The sequence below is a fragment of the Embiotoca jacksoni genome, unplaced genomic scaffold (assembly GCF_022577435.1).
Source record: "Embiotoca jacksoni isolate LCO1_2020_lvr unplaced genomic scaffold, fEmbJac1.0.p SCAF_35, whole genome shotgun sequence".
NCBI classification, from domain to species: Eukaryota; Metazoa; Chordata; class Actinopteri; family Embiotocidae; genus Embiotoca; species Embiotoca jacksoni.
The window spans coordinates 1,310,595-1,330,176 of record NW_027185387.1 but is presented as its reverse complement, the minus strand read 5'-3'; the positions used below and the strand labels follow the sequence as shown (position 1 = coordinate 1,330,176).

The following is a 19,582-nucleotide window of genomic DNA, read 5'->3' as shown; positions in this document are numbered from 1 at the left end:
ATTTTACCGAAAGTGTGGAATACCCACAAAACAGGCTGTCAGAATACACCTTAATACCTATGACATCTGAGCCTGTGGCGTGTTTCTCTGCCTGTGTGGTCAGGTGTCTCTTATCAAAAAAGGTGCCGTATCTCAGGAGATTTCCTGATTGTTCACATGTTGAAATGTAGAGAATACTTTCTCTCTCTTTGACTCACCGGCTCCGGTGTACACATGGCTGCTAATACTCAGGTGGACAGGAGACCCTGGATGACGCTCCTGTTACTGAAGCACTGATGATGCCGATGTTTGCTGTACATCAGGGACCTTGGAGCTGTGACGCTCCTCTGGCTTGGAGGAGCTGCCAACCCTCTAATGAGTCTCCTTAGACTCTACAAGGACCCTACATAAACCGTTATCGACTGTCCTCCTTTATCTGCCCTGAACCTGCGACAGGGATCCCAGTGAGGCCGTGCCAATATGCAGTTAAATGTATTTCATACTGTGCATAGCTGAGTGGAAACACAAGAACGCGTCAAAAACTGGAAGTTACATAGCGCACTGGCACGAACACAGAGGATTTCAGAGGGCCTGTGGTCAGCTATATAGCCATCTCGGAATATACTCATTCAAATAAACAACCCAGTATCACAGCAATGGGTGAAACAGGCACGCGGGTCTATTAAAGCAAAACGTGAGATAGCCACGTTTTGCGCTGTCTAGGCGTGAAAGTTGCACGTTTTTCTGTAGTGCACAAAAATTAAACTTTTAGCAAAAACACTTGGTCGGGGTTGGGAGAAAGAACGTGGTTAGGGTTTGGAAACAAAAAACAACTCAAGAAAAATGTTGTCACTTCCTGGATTCAAACCTGCATGCCAGTATGCGACTAATGCCACCAAGCCACCCTTTCTATCTCCGAATACTGCCAAAAGATTTCCTTTGTACTTGATCTCAAAACGACTGTTTTGGGACCGTGGTCACGTGATCCCACGTCACATGGCATTAATGTGCGTGGAAGTTCCACGTTATCAAAACGTGTAAACTTTCACGCCTGGACAGCCCAAAGCGTGGCTATCTCACGTTTTGCTGTAGTGGACCGGCGTATCTATTTCACGCTTTGTCGTAATACTGGGCTGGAACAAATACAACCACAGGTTCGCAAAACTACCACAGAGAAACAAACGCGACAGCAAGCCCCTCATTTTTATATACAAATATAAATGTAATCGAATTTCTAATTTTATTGTTCAATCTGATGAATGTCGAAAAAATTGCAGTTTCCCCTGAATGGGAGTTTGTTTTGGTACGATAAAAAAGTAACAGGTCACTTCTATGCTGCTGTTATTCAATAGCATGTATGGAATTTATTAAAGATGACATTTCTGAACTGGTCAGTCAGTAAAATTGGTTACTTCTGGCCAAAAGTCCAAATTCATTCACCATTCATCCACAATGATTGTGACACAATATCAAAACCAAGTATCGTAAGTTTGAGCAATTAAAATAAGATGCTGAAAACATTCAACGCTAATTTGATGAGGCAGCGAGCCCGTGTTTAGTTAAACGGGACACAATTAGGTTATGAGGTTATTGTTGCTTCTTAATCTTTGTAAGACGTCGTGCTCCGGGTAGAGCAGCTGTCAAAAAAAGGCACGACTGTACTCCATTAAAGAACTGACGTTTTACCTTCCCATTGAATGCACAGCGCTTTGAGTTCAAAAAGCTGTCAGCTCACTTCTGTCCCAGTGACTTTTCAGTCATTTATACCTTTGCGGTCCTGTTTTTGTTTTTGTTTGTTTCAAAGAGAATGGTTGATTTTCTTTTTGTTTATATATGTATATATATAAAACTTCACATTGCAAGAATGGATAATATGTAGAATTTTAAATTTAAACAGCTTTGATTGCAGCCATGGCCACAGAATTCATACATTTGATTTTATTTGAGGCACTTTTAATTCCTGTTTTTATTTTCTGAAGACGATAGCACACGATCGCCGACTGCTTCGACCACTCTGTCTGCAGTGTATTAAGAATACTATAAAGTCTGCACACTGTTCAGTTGTTTTGTGTCGTATGTACAACCCACACTGCACAAAACCATTCCTCAATTCCACCTTCCATCTGCACGATGCTGTAGAGCCGACCAGGCGATACGCCCAGGCGGGGCGACGGGTCAACGGGGAGCAGGGCGAGCAGAGAGGAGGAGGAGGAGCAGGCACACACGTGCAAAAAAAACAGGTTCAAACTGGTCCGGAATCAATTTTCATCATCTCCGTGGCAGCTGCTGCCCGGTCAGGTGACGTGAAGGAGGAGTGAACCAGGCGAACCGTGTTGTTACGGCGCAGAGGACGGGAGAAAAAAAGGTTCAGGTGTTCCAGGCTGTTCCAGGTGGGCAGCGGGAAACTTACCTCTGCAGATGGTGCCGTTGCCCACGTAGCCCGGCTTGCAGGTACACAGGTGTCCTCTGATGGTGTTGGTGCAGATGGCGCTCTCATCACACAAATTTTGGCCACTGGCGCACTCGTCATGCTCTGTGGGAGAAAGAGAGAGAGAGAGAGAGAGAGAGGAACTATGCAGTCAGAATCGAGTGTGTGTGTGTGTGTGTGTGTGTGTTTTTGTAGTGTGACAGATGGAGAGGTCATTTTATTTTGGAGCTGAGAGGCCACGGAAACTCCACTACGAGAGGACAGTCTAACCAGCTAGTTGGCTGAGAATATGAGGGGCGTAGCTGAGCTTTACTTCCATCAACAGAAAAAAAGACGCAACAGAAGTGTTTGCTCTTTCAAGCCTAGTTTCACTTTAAAGCCACCATCAGCGCTCGAGGAATAAGGAGCAACAGCTGATACGTGCCAGGTGTGCGGACTGATTGCTCAACATAAACATCAATTAGCTTAATGATGTTGGCTGGGAAACTGGGAACTGGTGATACGCAACATTAAAAACATATATCGGCTCTTAACGTTCGCATTATGATGTAGACAACTTCTGGAAGCTTTCAGACCGCTAATTCCAGAGAATCTACTCAGTGGTACTGGCAGCCGTAATCTTGAACACACGAGGGTAGGATTTCTTTTTTTTTTTTTTTTTAACCTCCATTCTTTCAAAATAAAATTGTAACAACAGCAGATCCTGTCATATTTTTGGGCTGCCTCACTCACTCACATTATGACTCAAATAGGCTAATCAGAATTTTATGGTGGTGTTGAATGAATCAATCTCTCTTCCTCGCTCGCTGCGTGAGATGTATGTGCTGCAGCGCGGCGGCGTCGTGATTGCCACGAGTTCCTGCCTTCGCCCCAAATGCAACCCCCACACACGAGGATGTCGGGGAGGAAGGACATTGGACAAAGAAACTACCATTTCCCAGCACGCCTTCTTCCTTAGTAACTTGAAAAAGTAGCAAAACATATGAAATAGGTGTCAGGGAAAGATAGACATATTTATTTTTTTCTTAAAAACACATTCAGTTTTGGAGCATTAGTATACTAAGACAGCCTACCTAAAATAGGCTGTGACTCAAAACCAGAAGTGCACAAGGTGGAAAGGCGGTATATATATATATCCCAAACAGCCAGTGTGCAAAAGGACCTGTTCTGAAATCTATCATAGGCTCCAAAAATCTCAAGACTGGGTTACACTGTTGGTATCATTACATGTGTGCTTGAGGGAACTCCGTTGCTCCAGTTGGACTATAAGTGGGCAGGTAATTCTTGTGCATGCTATGAAATATGATCCTGCCAGCGCCACTGCATCTACTAATGGAAAATAATGCTTAAAATGTTCCTGGTGGCCCAATGTAATCTCAATAAATGGCTAAATATTGACTCCAAGAGGCGACTGAAAAGTATGAGACTACGGCAGGGGAGAACATGCGAGGTAACTGATGAGTCAGCATGGGCTGCTTAGTAGTTTCTCCTACAAGTTTCAAATGCCAGAAGAGATAAAAAAATAAAAAAAATCTCAATTATCTTTACCTTTTCAGCAAGACCAGAGACAGCTCTACTGCAAACCTGCTCAATGTGATCAGTGCTCTTTATCCAACTAATGAGACCAGATGAATGTCCACTACTTCAGCTTATATCAGAAAGTGAAGAAAAGAATGCAGTATGGTTAAAGTAAGATGTGGCCACATCCCATATGATAGATCTATCTCGTGTTCTCGTTTTTTTTTTTTTAGTACAATATACAAGATATGCAACCTGGCATCGCGGCAAAACGTGAGAAGGCTACGGTTGCTGCTGCCTATGTGTGAAAATTACACGTTTTCCTGTGGCAAATGAAATCTACTGCATGCTTTAGCCAGGTGATTTACAAAAAAATGTAGCTTTGGGGTTTGGAACAATAACATGGTTGATTGGGGTTAGGAAACAGAAAACAACTCAAGAAAAATGTTGTCACCTCATGAATTCTAACCTAGTTGTATCGTGTCCTGCGACTAAGGCCACTAAGCCAACCCACCTGCCTCTTAATACCAAATACCTTAATATTTGTACTTGGTCTGAAATCCTCTGTTGCGGGACTTTGGTCACATGATCCCACGTCACGTCACATCTACGTGCGTGTGTGTTTCAAGCTTACAAAACGTGTAGACAGCCCAAAGCGTAGCTATCTCACATTTTTTTTCTGTCGTGGACGGGCGTGTCTATTTCACGCTTCAGTGATACCGGGTAGAACTATGACCTTTCCTATCCAGTTATTGTAACACATCAAAAGCAATGTAACATAATTAATATCGACACAATGAATACATGTTCTCAATGTTTGAAAGTATTTGGCAACAGATGGCCGCAGGGAAGAAAGCTAATCCCGTCACACTGCCGAAAAGAGCTTCACATCCTTTGTGTTCTCTGTAGTTGATGACAGAGAGTAGTAGTGCTGTCGTGCCAAAGCCTTGCAAGTGCCATTTCGTCATTTCTCTCTTTATCCTTGAATATAAAAGTTGCATGGTCCTCAATAGACTGGTTACATTCTATGGCCATGAAAAAAGAGAGACTATTTTATTATAGAAAATAGTGCAAGGTCAGCAGTAAGAAAATATGGCCGGTTTGGTTTGAATTGTGAAATGCTGACTTACTACTAATCTGGTGGTACACTGGTGCTGTTTGTGCGGTGCAGTCTCGGGGTCGGTCTTTTATGTTCTGCTGGGTAGCATGAACTGCCCTCTCTTGACTTTTCTATGTTTGCTTTTAGCTACAAGCCAGAGGGAAAAGGAGGTGGGTTTAATACTGCGGGCGATGCATGAGTAACCGCCACTAAGAGACACTAATTCTATTTCACTGCTCCGGCATTGTACAGCAAGTCAAGAACGTTCACATGTAGCTATAAAGCAAAAAATTTAGCTTTGTTTGCCTGAGGCTTGCTAAACGCACTGGCCTTTACTCAGAGTTTGCTTGTTGGCTGTAACTGCTGAACACCTTGGGGAGTGTTGGGCGGAATTTTCCAATAGAAATGTTTGTTTTGTGTATAAAATACTCAACGCCTGCGGCCTGAAAGGCAGCTTGGAAAAGTTTAGGTGGTAACTTTGATTTACAGTGAATCATAGCAGTGCAACACGTTTCATAGTGAGAGTTGTGTGATTGAACGTATTGAAAAATATATCAAATATATGAAAAATGGATTAATAGTTTGCACAAATATTTCATTTGATTTATTTATTTATTGTTTTGTTTGTTTGTGAAACTGGGTCATTGCTGGAATCCACTTGAGTGATTCTACTTTGAGAAATCAAATCAAATATTTTCAGGTTTGTTGTGTCAATACGATTACAATATGTAAGCCCATAATTATATGGAATACATTTGCCACACACCACTTGTTGAACCTGGTGCCCACCAGTCTGCTGCTACAGGTCAGATGTCCAACTTCTTTTGCTAAACCTTTTTCAAAAATGTTGTAAACACAGAATTTGTAGAATTTGTAGAGCTCCCCCAAATTGCGCAATATTTTTCACATAGCACGTACAGAATTTTTGAGTTTAAGTGAATTTCCTCAAAAGTTCCACATTGCATTACAAAATTGAAAGCACGGACACTACTGTTTTCTCAAAATATTCTTTTTTACAGCCGATATTTGGATTTAGGGCACAATTGTCACTAATAACATTAAAAATGTTCTATTTAGTGTCCCGGCCAGACAGGAGGAGGAAACTGAAGCAGCTAAATGGAATTCAGCCGCCATCCATGAGTTTTTTTTTTTTTTTTTTTTTTTTTTTTACTGTGACGTTTCCCAACACTTCCCATGAAAGAATTCTATATTCTATCTCTATCGTTTCTCTGGCGATGATGGACAGTCATGTTAAATACAGCTCTACAAAACTGAATAATTGAGATTCATAAATGTGTGATTGAGAGTTTATCATGTCATTAATAGTAAGTGAGTGACTGACTGATTTCTATCGGCTCTCGTTTCTTCAGTTCAGAACTGCATCAGCCGGCTGCAGCGTGTTAAACACACTGAAATCAACACGAAAGCTCCCGATGAGATTGTTTTGGAGTCGACTTGTGGCTACCACAAGGCTGCTTCAGCATCAATGTGCGATTAAAGAGGAGGAAAATGTTATTGTTATATTGTTAAAAAGAACATAATCATACCAACATGAAATTATATTTTTGGATCGCTGTGGTTCATAAATATGAGATTGACTTTTTGGCAACATGTTTATTGATTCAAGTCTCGCTGCTGAGCTCATCAGTGATTAAGCCGCATTTAATGCATCTTCAATTAGACTCTAATATGATATTAGATGATTATAAACAACACATTAAAGAGCAATATTTAATGATGCTGTGCAGGGGAGTTACAACACAGCTGCATTGCTGAGGTATCCTTTTTTTTTAAAAATTTATATCAAACCACGAACTGTGTCTTTAAGTGGCAGTCAGGACCTGGCCCGAGGCTGCCTGCACACACACAAGGTACACACTCACTGAAACACACTCCTTATTAATATGCAAAACCTTTGGTGGGAGTCATGACTAATGCATTCCCCTTAATTAATGAGTGGTGCTCACGAAGCCCCGAAGCAACAAGGAGAAATTATTTAGCTTTTCCCTTCACAAGGATTTCCTCCCCATGTTGAACTATGAAGTTTAGGTGAATGTTAACAGTGCTGGTGGGGTGGGGTAAGAGTTTATCTGAAGGGATAAAAAAAACAAAAAACAACAACAAAAAAAAACCACATAGGCTACATAAATGGTAGAGTAATAGAGGAAGAGTTACATGATTAAACATTCAGTGTGCTAATAGCTGTGAGCTGATTTTGGGGTTGGCGGGGGGCCGGGGGGGGGGGTGGAGGAGCAACACAATCAAAACACTGACGGACACAGCTGCTTTATTAATGCTGTTTCATGTCCGCTGGCCAATTTGAAATTACAGAGCAGCGCAAGCCGACAGATGCAGTGACCAAATTGATGGATAACAAGTGAAAAGCCGCCAAACCAAAGCAGCCAAATAAGCAATAAAATCCTAAAACACACTTAGGGGCATTACTTTTATGGCCGTGCTGTGATGAGTTCAAACGGCAGTTCAACTGTTGTTTTTCCTGACCTTACACTCGCTTTGGCTGCTCACTGCAAGGAGCACATGTATTATTCCTGTCGCATTTACACACTAGCCCACATACCAGTTCTGTATAAATGCTGTACCCTGCAAGACCTTCGCAATTGCTTTATTCCAAAAGACAAGACTTCCCTCAGCACACTCACAAATAGTGCGCTTACATGTTAGTACCCTTACTTCAATTCAGTGCCAAATCACGAAACATGTTATTTCAAGGCGGTTACCACATAAAAGTCCTTACAACAGAACTTTACAAGATTATACAGAGGCACCCAACAAAAAATAATGCTTGTTAGTACACAAGTACGCCATTTGGAACACGGTAAATGCGTTACTGGTACCATAAACACACGATGGTAGCAAAACTTCCCAACAGGACTTTGAGTGATTTCTTTAAAAGAGGAGAGGCCAAACAGATACTGCACAAAACTAATAGTTGGCATTTTCGTGTAAAAAATACACTGCAAAGCGAATCTGCTGCCAATTTTTATCAACTGCAGCGAACAGAATACTCGGGGCACATGTGCAGCAATAACCCAATACAGCTTAAAAAAAAATGTATAAACTATGCTGATGAAACACTCCAGAGTCAGTCGATGCATTTACATCTGCACCACGGGTATAATGTTTATTTAAAGCAGGAGTATCAGTAAATCTATCTGCACTGATCAAGAAATGATTATGAGTGATCATAGTACCTGCTATAAACAGCACACAGTATAAAGTAGGAAAGGCTTCTACTTCAGTTCCTTATATCCCTGCAGCCCTCAGAATGCAGCAAGACAGACGAGTTGATAGATGTGGAGTGTTTGATTTAAGACAAAGCCATCTATCCATCTATCTATCTATCTATCCATCATATGTGACTCCCAGGATCAGGATGTGGATGGGTCTATTTTGTAGCATTAAATGTGTTTTTATTGTGAGAGAACTAGATGTAACATCCTTGCGTTGTTAACCTCCGAACAGCTCGTGATTCAAACATAGTTTAATGCAAGTATACCTTCGTTGTTGATGGCCTCTTCAGGCTTAAAATCTAGTTTCACTTGACTCCGGCATGTAACTACACAAATCTCACATTGAGCTGTGAGCGCTGCCAACATGTGCACAGCAGTACCGAGGCTGAATGTCCAGTACCACATTGACTTTGGACTGAAGCTGCTTTTTTTCTGCCGTTGTTGCTTTCGTTATCCACCTGGTGTGGAGGTATGAGATTCATTATAACTTGGCATTTGGTGCTTTTTTTTTTTTATTTGTCAGCAAAGGATGTGAAAAACAAACTTGTTATCAAGGAATTTTTTGACAGCGAATACGTTAGTAGATAAATTTCCACTAGAATAAATACATTTAGGAGAAAACAAGTACAATTTGTAAAATTTTCGAGACAAAGCCATGCAAAAAAGGTAATCGATAAGATTTCATTTTAAGACATCAACACTTTGAACCTGACTCAGTGAATGACAGTTAAAAGTTGCTTAATTAGAGGAATTTGTCCTGAATATCACAGCAATTGTACAGTTCATGTCGGAGGACCAGAGGGGCCGACATTAAAAGCACTCGAGTAAGTAGGTAAGGCCATTTTAAATCATTATAACAACTGAAATCAATCAATATTTGAAGAACATGTATGTGTGTTTGAAGACTGAATTATTCTGTATTGTGCAAGTGATCGTATAAAAAAAACAAAAACACCTGTAGTCGATAAAATGAGGTTAAGTCTATTATCGAGATTAGGCAATGGGCTGATATTTTGAGTAAAGTTTTACAAAAATGGTGCTTAACTTAGCTTTAATATAACATTTCATCTGTTTTTATAGAATTTTTTTTCTCGCCAGGATCCACTGGCTAATAGAGGAAGTGTATTTTGATAAATTTCTACAATGGGCTCAAAAATCAGCTGCTGGCTGTCGTTCAGTGGGTGGACTTAAACAATGTATTACAGCTCTCAGAGAATGGTAAATGGAACGTATTGACCAACCGTGGGTGAGAATATCTACCAGTTAGAGTGTGCAGGAGGATTTTTTTTTTTTCTTCTGCAATACAATAATAACCCATACCAATACTAAATGATGGGTGTCACTGGGAAGTGATTACATCACCAGTGGTCGCCTCGGTGATTCTCCAGGAGATAACAACGGCCTAATCTGAGCGAGCTGCCCCGCCGCTGTCAAGAGTCGGTCTAATTAGCGATGATTATAGAATGATGTGGTGTCAGGTCTGGACACGTTGAGGTGACCCCCCCCTCCCCCACCCGCGAAGCGCCATGCTAACGATGCATAATGACCGATTATCGGATACGCGGACGGCGGCCGTCACACCCCGGCGGGGCTCCCGCGCCGACAGCACACAGATGAACGCGGTGCAACGGGAAGATCGAAGGAGATCCCCGAGGTTATTTCACAAACAATATGTTTCTCACCCGTGACTGTCTGATATCATTCCGTTGCACTAACGTTATTAACTGTCCCTCGTAGGATAAGTAGCCTGGCGAGCAGTAAATTAGAGATTCTGGGCACTTTAGAGTCATCTTCACTGAAACATCATGTGATGTGACATCATATAACAGTAATAAACACCAAAAGTGGCAAAGCGTTGCATTATGGGATTTTTTTTTTTTTTTTTTTTTTTTAAAGAAGTTTATATTTTTTACTTTAATGTTTGACCTTAAAAGGATGGATGTTCACGAGATGCTTCAGATTGAACATAAAACGATTATTTATTAACACAAAACATCTTATCCCTCCAGTTTTTCTGTTTTTGCGTGTGCAGGTGAAACGGAGACGTGGCCTGCAGGTGAAGCGACGAGCTAAATGCAAATTTTTCGGTGAAATTAAAAGATTTTCAGTGTATGAACAACTATTTGCTATCCTATCCGAAAGTTAATGATTTTTTGGTCCACCGGCATCTTCACTTTAACTTTGTATGTCGTGAGGCACCTGCACAATTTGCATTAAACTTCCCTCGACTGTTGTTCTCCTTGTACAGTAATTTTATTCAGGAGAAGAGAGGCAGCTAAACGCCTCAAACATCTTTCCAAATGTAAATACATTAATGCTGTAGCTTAATTAGTTCTGACCCAGCGTGAAATTCAATGTAATCTGAGTTGAAGTGTGGCGGATATTATAACTAATCATTTACGACATTTTGTCGAGTGCGTTAAAGTATGTTTGACCATGTGTGTTATATGAGATAATCATAACTTGATAAAAAAAAAAAAAAAAAAGACATGACTTGGATTGTAATTAGTATAAAACAATCAAATTCTCTTTATTCACATCTCACCAGAGCTATTACTGAGGGCTGTTATTAGACTTTTTTTTTTTTTTTTTTTTTAATCTTTCTGTGGAGAAACTTCACCCTCTGAAAATATTGCAGGAGTGATTTGCTGCTGCAGACCCAGAATCAGTTTGGGCTAAAATGAGCAAATCAAAATGAAAAAAATAAAACGTACACTTCTTTTAATACAAGCAGATTTTCATTAATGTTCTGCCAATTTTAAGTTTGTGTCATATTTGAAAAGGGGGATTTTGTGGTACATTTACGGTATCAAACACACACAGAAACATAAACTTCTGCCATTTAGCAATTTATACTTGGCTTAGGTGTTAATAAGAGAAGCCGTTACGAGTAAAAACATGCACAAGATGGAGGCTGAAACTATTAAAATGGACCAATACATTTACCACATACTTAACGTTTCCTGTTTTTTTTTTTTTTTTTGTGATAGTGAACAAAGCGGCAACCAACAGTGACGTCACCCGTCGGTTTGTGAACGGCCGTTATGAAGCCTCGACTTCAGAGTTTGGCCGGCGCCATCATGCTAGTTCGGAGCGGTTTGGAGCAGGACGTGACCATATTTGGACGAGCTGTGGGAGGAGCAAGCGGTGGATCTGACCAATCTGATTGGAACTTCGGCGATACTACGTCCCGCCCACCGATAGCGGAAACTTGACTGCGGCACAGCCATGTCAATTAAATAGACACGCCTCCAAAACTGTTTTTTTTTTTTAAGCTTATTTTATAATTAATGACGGGATTATTGTCAGATGGACCGTCAGAACACGAATCTGCAAGAGTAAATTTAACGAATGACATACAGGAAACTTGTGTAAAACTTTTATTGACTGAAAATTTCATGAGAAGTTGAATGGGGGTCTACAGAAACCGATGCTTTTTGGAGACAACCTCTAGTGGCACCCGGTGGTATCGCACTTCTGCATCGGCCTGACTTTTCGGAGCCAAAAGCTACGTCCACTTTAATATACAGTCTATGTAGTAACCCAAATTCCTATGGGTTTTTTATTTTCTTTGAACAAAACGAGAGTTTTTAAATGTACATCAACTAAACTTTAGGATATTGGAATGTAAAGTTTTTTCAGCCACAAGATCACAATAGGAATATATTTATCTTGATTATATATAGGGGCAGATTTTATTCTAAAGAGAGACTTTTTGTGAGATTTAAAAAAAAAAAAAAAAAACTTTTGAAAAGATGGGTGGAAGTTGTTCTGGCAATGATGTAACATAATTGGTGCCTCTCTATGCCAAGGACAAGATAACAAAACAGCTTGGCACATAATGGTGGGAACCTTCTTCATACATAATTTGTAATGTCCCTGTCATGTTTGAACAAAGTCATCGCGGAAGTTTTACATGAAAGACCTGTAATTCAACAACAACAAAAATCCATTACGTGAAGATTAATCCCTCAAAAAGTTATGTCGTCTATGCTTTTTTTCTTTTTCCTTCTTGGAAACCAGGAAAAAGGGAGATGTCAGGCAATAATGGTTGCTATGACAAGCGTGTCCTCTCCAGGATGAAAATCCAGAAAGCTGAACAAAGGACTTTAGAGTGACGTGGAAATGGTTTATTTTTGTCGGACGAGTAAACAAGCTTAATAACAGTAATTCATGCTGTAGAACCTTTCATCTGTGGGATATTGTCAAAATTAGCAACATCCTGTCTTAAAAAGTGATGTTGAAAAACTAGTGCATGCATTTGTTACTTGAGGCTGGACTGTTGTAATTCCTTATTATTCCCAAGTGTGTCCTCACTCTCTTAAATTCCTCCAGTTCATCCAAAAACGCTGTCGTGAGACAAGTGACGGGATTTACAAAGAGAAATCCCATTTTTTCCATATAATAGTTTCTCTTTATTGGCTCCCTGTAAAATCAAGAATACAATTTAAAGTCCTTCTGCCATACAAAGCCCTTTATGATCAAGCTCCATCATGTCTTAAAGACTTCTTCTTTTTTTTTTTTTTTTATCCCAGAGCTTCGCTTTCAGAGTTCAGGCTTACGTTTCAAAAAGCACAACGGCAGGCAAAACCCTTACCAGCTCCCGGTTTGGGTTTGGGAGGCAGACGGCCTCTCGACTTTCAAGATGAAAACTTTCCTTTTTGATAAAGCTAATGGTGGGGGCTCAGGTCACCTTGAGTCATCCCGTAGTTATGCTGCTAAAGGCCCTGAGCTGCTTTGAGACCTCCCACGATGCGCCGAGCACCTCTCAACTCCTCAACGCTCTTTCACTCTCCACACACTCACACTGAATCGTTAACTTTGTGTCTTCTCTCTCCTGCAGTTTGAGATTTTTTTTTTCCTCTCTGTCCTCCCTGCTCCCTTTCTGAAGGTATCTGTGATTTGCGGTTATATGGCTCCACCAACCTGCCCAGTGTTTATAGCAGGGGTCTCCAACCTTTTTTCCTCTGCGAGCTACTTTTACAAAATGTAACATTTATTCACCGCTGACTTCCACCAAAGGCAGCTGAATAAGCTTCTTTTATGTGAACAATAACAAATTGATAGTGAACCATGGACTGTATATAAAAGTGGACGACTCCCATTCAACTTCTCTAATCGAATTCTAAGTCCATAAAGTTTTTCCACAAGTTATCAAAGTTTTGCAAGCTGAAGTTGCCTCATCGGGAAAAAAAAATCCCATCATTATTTTAAAAAAGAAGTGTCAAAAAGCTGTGTTTTTGGGGGCGTGTTTGTTTGATTGACAGGCATGTGTTACAGTCAGGTTTCCACTATCTGCAGGCAGGACGTAGTATCGTCGGATTTTTAATCAGATCGAGTCAGATCCACCGCTCGCTCATCCTCGTTCCTCTTGTCCATATATGGTCACTTCCTGCTCCAAACTGCTCTAAACCAGTAAGATGGCGACAGCCACTATCTGAACTCCGGGCTTCATAACGGCCGTTCACAAACCAACGGGTGACGTCACTGTTGGTCGCCGCTTGTACTCAACACACAAACAAACTCAACGTTAGCTCGCGAGCAACCAGTACAGTAACTTTTTGGAAACCCCTGGTTTATTGTTCCTCTATGCTGTTCTTTTCTCTCTCCACTCTCCCCTCACCCCAAACGTTTAAAGCAGACGGCTGCCCAGTTCTGATTCCCGTTATAAGCGAGCTTTTACTCCATATTTCTCTCTATTATAATGTAAGGTCTTGACCTAATATGTAAAAGCGCCCTGAGATGACTTAATGATGATTTGGCACTTCATAAATAAAACTGAACTGAATTAACCCTCGTGTTGTCCTCGGGTCAAAATGACCCGCAAGCTGTGCAAGTTCTGTTTTATTTTTATATTTTTATATGATTTGGGATCATCGGTCATCATTCTTTAAAGAAACCCTCACAGCCTCCTTGTCACCAATGATCCCAAAAAAATATGAAAATAAAATAGAAATTGGTTGAACACAGCTACCAAGGACCCAAGGACAACACGAGGGTTAAACATGTAATCCTGATGCAGATTTAGTCACATATGTACAGTTTCATAATTAAATTCCCTCTCTGTGCATCTGTGCAAAGCTCTTTCTCAACGACCTTGATCTCTCTTCCTGCCTTTAAGAATTGCAGCCGTCTCCACACAACCAGTTATCTTTTTTTTCCTTTTTTTTTTATAACATTTGGTTATTTATACCCACTTTTGGTTTTCTTGTACTCTCTCTGATTACACATATTTTACTCTTGACTCAGCGTGTATTAGGGGATCTATGAGTTAAACCATCACCTCATGATTCACTTTTACTTTGCATAGTAAATTTCTAAAACATGTCCTCATCTCTTAAGTCGTCACTCCATTCAATAATGTCAAGCAGAACACTTCAGTAATGTGGAATTTAATGACCAGTGACAAGCCCATAAAGAAGAACAGAGCATGGCAGACATTTCAAGGTTTTTTTTTTTCCTTTTTTTTTTTTTTGCTAACACAAAGTCGTCATGCTCACTTTCTGCCTCAGCCTTGCTGCTCACCTTGACGTGATGTGAACTCAGCAGAGATCTGTCCTGGGCCACGGGGGAAAAAATATTGACTGCCTGTCATAGCATTTAACCTGAAGGACATGGATTTCCATAAATTTAGTTGGAGAAAATTTCTAATTTCCCTGCAGTGATCTACCTGGAGTTCAAGAGGCAGTTTTTTTTGACCCTCCGGTCAATTTATTCCACCTTTTACAGCTGCTTCTCAGAGCTACTGTATGCAGGTGTGTGTTTTTAGAAATAAGAAGATTTTACTAAGACTAAACAGGGTTTAAAGGGGTCCTGACAGGACATAATTATGGACCTTTATACATTTTGGTGAATTTTTAAGACCACTTAAGGTGCCCCTGAACAATGTACAATCTACTTGTTTCAGTACAGTTATTTTTTACAGTAACTACATGGAAGATATGAACATTAATACCTATTTACAATAAGTATTCTGAAGAGGAGACCTGGGGAGCAAGTATGCAGAATGTCTGATTTTAACACGAGACCAGATATTTACATAGTTAAACTTAAGTGAGCAGTTTTGATGACTTAACTGAACTAGGTTCTGAACAAATTCTTTCCTACAAAGGGCCAAACATTATTCTGGATGCACTACGCCACATGGATTGACATTGAAGTGATTATTTTGTGGAAATTATTGTCAAAATTTGCCAGTTTTTTCCATTTTGTTTCTTTTCAGCCCAAAATCAGTGACATACAGGACACACTAACAGCACATGGGCATCAGTTGGAGAGCGAGAGAGAGAATACCGTCATTCTTGAAACCCGGGCCAATTTAATTTCATAGAGAAGCTTAACAGCACCATATTGTACATAGCCAAGTCATATTATGCCGTTTTTGCTACAGAAAATGTACGGTTCTCAGTCATTACGGTTAGGATTTTACAGCAATTACGAAAAAAGGAAAATAAGCAAGAGCTTGTCAAATACCAAAACAAAGAAGGTGCTGTCCAAACTTGGTGGGCCCCAAATTGGGTTACGTCCATTAACTTTGTTTGGCCACTTGAACAACTTGAACAAGCAGTGATAGGAAAAACCAAATATTTTTTTTAGTTAAAAAAAAATAAATAAATCATGATGTCATGTATCTAAGCGCGGCTCGCAATAAAATGGACCAGGGGAACAGGAGAAGTGACACCAGGAGAGAAATCTGCACAGCAGCAGAGTGTGTTACAATCACGTCATTATTAACATGAAACACTAAAGACCTAGCACTTGAAAACACAAGAGCCTCTCATTACGCTGCAAATATCCTCGTTCACAACATGAATAACAGCCGCTCCTTCGGCGGCATTAGCGTCGAGTTTGCTTTACAGTGTCCTGACCACCCAGTTCATATCGTCTCTGTGCAGCAGCAGCAAAGAAGCAAACAATACAATGAATTTAATACCCAGTGAAATATACAGCTCAAGCCAATAAAGATGCTTAGGCAGCAATTCATATTAATGATAGCAAGTCCCATTAATGGGCTCTGTCAGTAAATATCCATCTCATGCATAGCTTAAGAGCATTCCCCCCCCCCCCCCCCCCCCCCCCCCCCCACGCATCTCGGGAATGGGAAGAGAACGCATCAAAGAAAAAAGAGACGAAGCTAACCGACAAGCAGCGTACCATGAAGACAGACATCACTCTGGACGGTTGTACAGTCCGATGACGAACACGAAGAAACACTCCTTACATCAAACCTTTATGGGGGGGGGGGGGGGGGGGGGGGAAGCTAAATATAAACACCAGCTTCTCAGAGGCAATTACAAATGGATGAAAGTGAGGGTGAAGGAAAAACTTATCTCACTCCCTCCTTCCTTTTCCCAAACTGTGTTTGATGGGCTTAATAAATTGGCGGGTGCCAAGCCAGTTAAACAACATGACCTCCATTTTTGAACGGTTAATGTATACAGGGAGGGTTGCCAAGGTTTTCCAGGCTCGTCACACCTGGGCTCCACAATCATTACATGTATAATTGGAATTGGATTTGATTACGTTTTCATTAAACATGTAATGTATCTTGCGGGGAGGGGATGCAGCCTTTTCCAATGCTAGAATTTAGACGAATATATGTAGCAGCTGATGCATGAAATTAATGGCAGCTTCTTCTGGTCAGCTTTACGGCAGCGCCTCAGCAAATTATCTGTGAAGAACAGGCTGATTAGAAAAGAAAAAAAAAAAAGAAGAAAAAAAGAAAGTATTGATCAGTAGTGCACGGGGAGGATAGCGGAGAAATATACATTAGAGGAATCATAAACGTGTAACGTGGCGGCAGTTTGAATCGAGGATTAGTCGACTGAAACCCAAACACATGCAAACACGTGCAAACACTTCAAGTTCAGTCAATACAATTAAAGTACCACGGTTTGTTTATGTCAGCTAAACAATAAAGGAAACAATAATGGAGTCACAGGTGGACACGCTAATGATATTAATTTGAGCTTGAACGGAGGGATTCACTGATCAATTTATACTTAAAAGTGAAATACACAGTTGTATATTTATACAATATATGAATATAGGACGACAGAAATCTTTGGTCGGTTGGGCCGAATGGTAAAATGTTATCAGATGAACACAGTTCACGGACAAACAGCTGAATTCCAGTTTTTTATAAATACCATAAATTAAGACGTATTGGAATTTTAGGAAAAGCAACAGATTCATCAATACATAAACATGCGGCCTAAAAACATTTTTATACCTAAATTAATATCAACAATCAGCCAAGACTAAAATGTCTGTAATAAATCCAGCCAATAATAATGGTCTGATGATAAAATTGTGACAGCTGCTACATTAAAGTGTCTTGAGTGTCATATAGTGTGGCAGAATTACAGCTTCTAATAGCTTCATTTTAAAATAGCAGTATTACACTGCACTATATCTCCAGGCCTTTGGTGAAGCTGCTGAGGAAGTTTAATCGCAGACGATGTCGAGTAGCACGGAAGAACCTGAAACTTTTTATTTCTGCAGTTTTCAGTCTGGAACTGCGAGCCTTATCAGTGCCTGATTAATGCAGAAAAACAAGTCCTCTTAACACCCGGAGTTCTTTCAGATAAGTACACAGTGGGAGTCGGACTGGCGTTTTCACAGTAAGCTCTGGCAGACAACTCTTATCCACCAACACGAGTCAGAGGTCATTGTGACCTTCCACGGGGGGGAAAGCATTTGAGCTCTGTTTGCACTAGAGGACAGTGAACACCAGTATCATCGACACTTTTAGCAAATTGGAGTCTTTAGCCAAACGCATTGTTAAAATTCTTCACTTTGCTCTTAAAATAAATAGCTATTTCATCAACGTCTGTATTCACCCTCACGCCGTCTCCCCGAACTCACTGTCTGGAGGTTTAAGGAAACGTGTCCTGCGCACACTCTATTCATCAACTGCCAACAACAAAATATGGAGGATAAGACCACTGCTGCTGACTAGTCGGAGCTTTTTGATCTTAGACAGAACTTGCAGTACCATAATCAGGCGTGTAGTGGCCACCCGGTATCACTGCAAAGCGTGAAATAGACACGCCGGTGTTGGAAGTTACACGTTTCCCTGTAGCGGAAGAAAATGAAACCTACTGCATGCGTAGAGCCAAGTGATTTACACAAAAATGAAACTTTTTGCTAAAAGATGTCATTGTGGTTACTAAATAAACACGTGGTCGGGGTTTGTGTACAAAGAAAAACGACTCCAGCGTCACATTGACATTTACGCGCGTATAAGTTCCACGCTTTTATAATTCATAACTTTCAGACCTCGGCAGGCCAAAGCGTGGCTTGCTCACGTTTTGCTGTGATGGATCGGCATGTCTATTTCACGCTTTGCCATCAGGACAAAAGGCACATGAAAATAAATCTACCCACCATTACACAATGACACTTTACACTTATGGTGCTATACTATTACTGTTTCTCTTGGTTCTGTTCCCTTGGCGGCACCGTTGTATCCCGTTGAAACAGACTGAACCCACCACTTTCCCTTTGCACCGAATCACCCAGGCCCTAACGGTAAACACTGCAGGAGCTGTTTTCATGCAGCATGAATCACACTTGAGTGCAAAGACACGTGACATCATCCGAAATAGTTACAGTACCTGTCAAATGAAAGACTGCTAAGTCAGAGTTATAAGCCCCGACGTTATAAGCCCCCCCTTTCATCTGCAGACTTAGAAAAGGTCGAGACTTGGCGATTGCGATGCGCCGTAATCTGGTATCAGCGAGCGAGACATTCAAAGACTGCGGTTGATACAAAACACAGCTGCCAGGTGTTTAACTCGTCTTAAGAGAAGCAAGCATATCACATCAATCCGCGGTGCCCTTCTCGGGTTACCTGTGAGTTTTAGAATTGATTCTAAGATGTTACTGCCTGAAACTCTCAGGCAGATAAAAACCCAGTATTGTCTTTTAAATCTCTTCTGAAGACTCAGTTTTATCAAATTTTTAACTGTTAACTGTATTTTGTTATATCCTGTGTTTGGGTCTGTTTAAATTGCATGTTTTTGAAAGGTGAACTATAAATAAAGGTATTATTGTTATTATTATTATTATTATTATTGAGTAAAACCTGACAATGTATCTCTTTTATTGCTGCTTTGCAACTTTATGATTAGCTTGAAAATACCTCCACTGCAATGACGTGTATCCCCACAACATTACATTGTATTATTCTTATTAATCTACAGTTTACTTTCATCAACACTATGTAAGTTTGAGTACTGCTATGATCTGCCAGATTTGCAAGAAGATTTTGACATCTGAGTCAGAAACTGATTCAGAACCAAC

General features: G+C 40.5%; 1 protein-coding gene across 3 annotated transcripts in view; it reads right to left on the bottom strand.

Annotated features, from left to right (window-relative positions):
* Positions 1 to 19,582, bottom strand: part of LOC138207994 (protein kinase C-binding protein NELL1-like) — a 252,661-nt gene that overhangs the window by 58,131 nt on the left and 174,948 nt on the right. For all 3 annotated transcript variants that reach the window (XM_069165603.1, XM_069165604.1, XM_069165601.1), the window contains one exon: positions 2,390 to 2,512. In XM_069165603.1, coding sequence (XP_069021704.1) covers positions 2,390 to 2,512 — 123 coding nt within the window. The remainder of the gene's footprint in view (positions 1 to 2,389; positions 2,513 to 19,582) is intronic.